The sequence below is a fragment of the Pseudorasbora parva genome, chromosome 9 (assembly GCF_024679245.1).
Source record: "Pseudorasbora parva isolate DD20220531a chromosome 9, ASM2467924v1, whole genome shotgun sequence".
NCBI classification, from domain to species: Eukaryota; Metazoa; Chordata; class Actinopteri; order Cypriniformes; family Gobionidae; genus Pseudorasbora; species Pseudorasbora parva.
Genome location: NC_090180.1, coordinates 22224507 through 22229540, shown reverse-complemented (window position 1 = coordinate 22229540; position 5034 = coordinate 22224507). Strand labels below are relative to the sequence as shown.

At 35.8% G+C, this 5034-nt stretch overlaps 1 protein-coding gene across 1 annotated transcript in view; it reads left to right on the top strand.

Annotated features, from left to right (window-relative positions):
* The first annotated feature begins 36 nt into the window (after nucleotides 1-36).
* mpp7b (MAGUK p55 scaffold protein 7b) overlaps nucleotides 37-5034 on the top strand; it is a 124148-nt gene continuing 119150 nt past the window's right edge. The window contains exons 1-3 of the mRNA XM_067453388.1: nucleotides 37-135; nucleotides 1128-1181; nucleotides 4853-4923. Coding sequence (XP_067309489.1) covers nucleotides 4896-4923 — 28 coding nt within the window. The 5' untranslated portion in view covers nucleotides 37-135; nucleotides 1128-1181; nucleotides 4853-4895. The remainder of the gene's footprint in view (nucleotides 136-1127; nucleotides 1182-4852; nucleotides 4924-5034) is intronic.

Below are 5034 nucleotides of genomic sequence, written 5' to 3'. Positions count from 1 at the left end.
CAAGTGCACGAGCAGATCAGCACGCGACGTGCACGAGCAAATGACTGCAACCTGTGCTCGCGGACCGAGAAAAATACCCGTGAAATATTTGCTAAACTTATTTAAGTGAAACGACAAGAAATTAAACCAATATATGTAAGTAAGTTCCAATTAAATTAAGCACCGGTCGGCAGGTTGATGTACTTGAATTTCTCGGTAGACAAGACAAGAAAACTGTTCTTCAACAGACAGTAAGAAAATATCACGATGCTACTAACGTTACATCCATCTGTCGTAGTAGCTTATTGACTTCCTGATGAACGCAAACTTGATTGAGTACGCTCTTGTCTAGTGGCTACAACAGGGATAAAGCTGTATTTTATTTTATTTTCCTCTTAACCTCTAGATGGCACAAAAATTCAAAGCACAGCAGCACCTTTTCTGAACATCCGCGTTAGGCCTATGTCGCATGTCGATTGAGCTGATATATATAATGTTGCATTTAAATTAGGCTATATTGTTTGCTACCAAATATATTGTGAAACTAATGCCTTGTGTATGATTTTGCGTGTTGTTAAATGTAATAAAAAGAACAGCTTTTTTTCTATAATGTTTTCACAAAACTAACCGAATGCATAGTCATTATAAAATTGAATTACAAGTAATTGCCTATTACTAGTTTATTTTATTATTGGACCAAAAACCTAAGCACATAACCTTGAATATTGTCTAACACTTGATGGCTCTGTCAAGTATTCATTGCCAGTTAGGAACCTGGGTCGGCTAGCTATTTGATAGCAAATGTTTTATTTGAAAGACACATTTCTAGCATTTGTTAAACCGCATTTTTCATCTTTAAATGACATATGCTCTCAAAGTGGACTAGAAAGTGATAAAAGGCCATACATAGGCTACTTAAAATAGGTCAGTTATAGGCTAAATAGTGTTGGGTTTGTAATGTTTGTTGCACTTGCAGAAGGTTTACTTGTGCTACAGTATATGTGGTTGTTAAATAGGTCAAATGCTGTGCCACATTATTGAGTGTTTGCCTGTCTGTTCCATTCAGGTCATTATTGATGATTATCAATCTGCCTGATAGTCTGTGAATCAGCCATTGTCACTCTTTTTTTCCTATATGCCGAGTTCAGAAGTGAATTACCAGACAAGACAATTTTTTGGTGGAACCTCGTTCTACAGGCCAGGTAAGCTGTTGAATAATAATTTTGTGACAATTATCTCCTGTTTACAGGGTATTGTGACAGATGTTTCCATAGATTAATATTGTAAGATTATTATCCTAGCATAAATGCAGATCATACTGTGTTGTTTTATATGTCTCACCTCCATTCTCAATTCAGTACAAAGTGAAGCGAGTACTGATGCAACAGTAAGAATCCTACAAAATGAATAGTGTGCTTTTGCAGTTTTCCCATATCCCACACTAAGTTATAAGCTCTTTTGATCTAAAGAATATGAATGACATATAAATGGCATTTATTTTTAAAGCTGAAATGGAATAAAATCATTTGTTAAATATTTAAATGGAACTGAAAGCTCAACAATGTGTGGAAAGGCAAAAACAAGCAGCATATATATTTGTAAAAAGTTATTTACACTCAACAAAAGAGCAATATGCATTGTTCCAAATATAATATTGTGACACTCTTACTAACATTCAAACAGTGATGGAGGAAGTACTGAATCTTAGTACTTAAGTAAAAGTACAAGTAATTAGAGACATATTCACTTTAGTAAAAGTAGAAGTACTACAATTATAACCCTACTAGTAAAAATTACCCGGACATTTCACCCCCTTATCTTATTAAATATAGGCTATGCCTTAGCTTTCCCTTTATATTCTTACATTTGATCAATAAATTAAATTAGAATAAGACAGGTTGTTACCAATCAAATTAAATAATTTACACTGAAAAATTACGACTGCGTTAAATATATATATATATATATATATATATATATATATATATATATATATATATATATATATATATATATATATATATATATATATATAAAGAAATGTTGAAAATAATGTTTAAACATTAAACTAAACCACCAGTAGGTGGTTTTAATGCAGGTCCATTTGGAGCATAACCATCTTTATGAGAAATTTCAGTCTGGTTTCCGCTCAGGACACAGCACAGAAACAGCTTTGGTCAGGGTCACAAACGATCTTTTGATGGCGGCAGATGCTGGTTCCCCATCCCTTCTCATCCTCCTGGACTTAACTGCAGCTTTCGATACAGTTGACCATAACATCCTCCTTCACCGTTTACATTCCACCATTGGTCTCTCTGACTCGGTCCACAACTGGTTTTCTTCTTATCTCACTGGGAGAACTGAATATGTTGCGTTAGGAGAAGCTACATCCCTGTCACACAATGTCACCTGCGGTGTCCCTCAAGGCTCTGTGCTCGGACCCACCCTGTTCATACTCTACATGCTCCCCCTTGGCCGTCTCATCAACCGGCATGGGATTTCTTTTCACTGCTATGCTGATGACACTCAACTTTACTTTAGGACAAGTTCATCTCCCTCTGCTGACCTCACACCATCCACTTTGATCACTTGCCTGGATGAGATAAAGGCGTGGATGAAGCAAAACTTTCTGCAGCTAAACAGCTCCAAAACTGAAGCTATCCTAGTCGGCACTCCACTTCAGGTCCAGAAGTCCGTTATCACCAGCATTGCTTTCTCTGATCAGGTCATTCCTCTTTCCACTTCAGTCACGAATCTGGGGGTCAGAATGGAATCACAGCTTACTTTTGAAGCGCACATCAAACACCTGTGTAAGACCTCCTTCTTCCACCTCAGAAACATTGCCAAACTTCGTTTCTATCGTTTCGTTTCCCATTCTATCACTGGCTGATGCGGAGAAGCTTGTCCATGCCTTTATCTCCTCCAGGCTGGACTACTGCAATGCGCTCCTTATTGGCATCCCTAGCAAAAATCTCCAGAGGCTGCAGTGTATTCAGAACAGTGCTGCTAGGATCCTCATGAGGGTGCGCAAATACGACCATATCACCCCCATTCTAAAATCACTCCACTGGCTTCCTGTGTCGTTCAGGATCGAGTACAAGATCTCTCTCCTTACCCACCAGTGCATCCATGGTGATGCTCCCTCCTATCTCAAGGAACTCCTCACCACACAAACAGCCACTCGTAACCTCCGCTCTGTTTCGCTGTATCGCCTCAAAACTCCCACAGCCAATCTCCGTACTATGGGGGATCGGGCATTCTGCTCTGCAGCCCCCAGTCTGTGGAATGCTCTCCCTGACCACCTGCGGACTCCACAGACTATAGATACTTTTAAGCGTGGTCTTAAAACCCACCTTTTTAGCAGAGCTTTTAATTGACTTGCTACTTGTTTAATTTATTTTATTTTCGGTTTTATTTATTTATTGTTGTTGATTGTTTTGTTTTTTTTTAAATTCTGTAGCACTTTGAGATTTTGTTTAATATAAAGTGCATTATAAATAAAATTTATTATTATTATTATTATTATTAATGTGTGAATCATTGATTCGATTCGTTCAAACGGCATTCTTTTAGGAATGAGGCAGTCGTTTATGAATAGGTCATTGAATCTTTGATTCAACCGATTCATTCAAACACTAAATCATTCAGCAACACACACTGTTGCTGTGAGATGCGTTATGGTTCTGATGTGGAAATATAATCTGCACCTGGAAATATTTTCGCTGCTGAAATAGAACAAAAGCAGTCAATATTGCATTTAAAATGTAAGTGACTTGATGTTAATTAATTGTTTATGCAACTGTCATATGAAATCAGTGTCACATTTTCAGTCGTGATGGTATAGGAAAACAGCACTCTTGGTTGTGTAATGTGATGAGTTTTAACTGTATTATATGTTATAAAATATAAATAATTCACATTAGAATTTTTACTGCAATGTTACTGAGTTTCTTTGTGCGCTTAGGGCTGATTTGTTTCTCAACCGGACAAGCCTTAATCTCGAGCCCTGAAACTGATCAGAAAATGTAACGAAACGTTAAACTACAGATACGTGAAAAATGTACTTAAGTAAAGTAACGAAGTATTTGATAAAGAAATTATATTGTTACCATTTAAACAATGATTTCTATTTTAATATATTGTAACATAATTTATTTCTTTGATGCAAACTTTTCAGTATCATCCAGTCTTGAATCACATGATCCTTCAGAAATCAAATGTTGAAAATAGTTCTGCTGCTTAGTATTTTTGTGAAAACCGTGATTTTATCTTTTTTCTGGATTCTTTAATATGAAAAAACAGCATTTATGGCAACACTTTAGTATGGGGAACATATTTACTATTAACTGCAACTTTTGCCTTAATAAACTCCTATTTCACTGCTTATTAATAGTTAGTATGGTAGTTTTTGTTGCGTTTAGTTTTAGGTATTGTGTAGGATTAAGGGATGCAGAATAAGCTCATGGAGAATAAGGCATTAATGTGTGCTTTATAAGTACTAATAAACAGCCAATGTACTAGCAATATGCAAGCTAATATTTAATAGTGTGAACTGGACCCTGAAATAAAGTACCACATTTATTTGAAATGTAAATATTTTGTAACATTTTATATCTCTTTATTGTCTTTTATTGCGTTTAATCCTTGCTGAATGTGATTAAAAATAATCATTTTTACTGAGAACGAAATCATTAAGTCAAAAGGGAGAGGAGAAATATTTACCACTAGATGGAAGTATTCTCATATGTGAAACCACTTACAATTACACAATAATAATATTTAGGTTTGGTTTATTTTTTAGATATCATCACGAATGTCATACATGTCTACCAATTTCACTATTGCTTTATTTGTATTTTTTTTTCATAAGCAGGGACTTCATCTGCTGTCTTATATCGTCAACACACAACAGAGTAATGATAAACCCATCATCTGAACCAGGAGGTGAGAAGGATGTTTAAGTGTAATGAATGCAGTTTGGTGCTTATGAATACTTTGCCTGCTGATTTCAGTCTGCAGGATGTGGTTACTTCATGGCTTTATATCAGAAGCTTT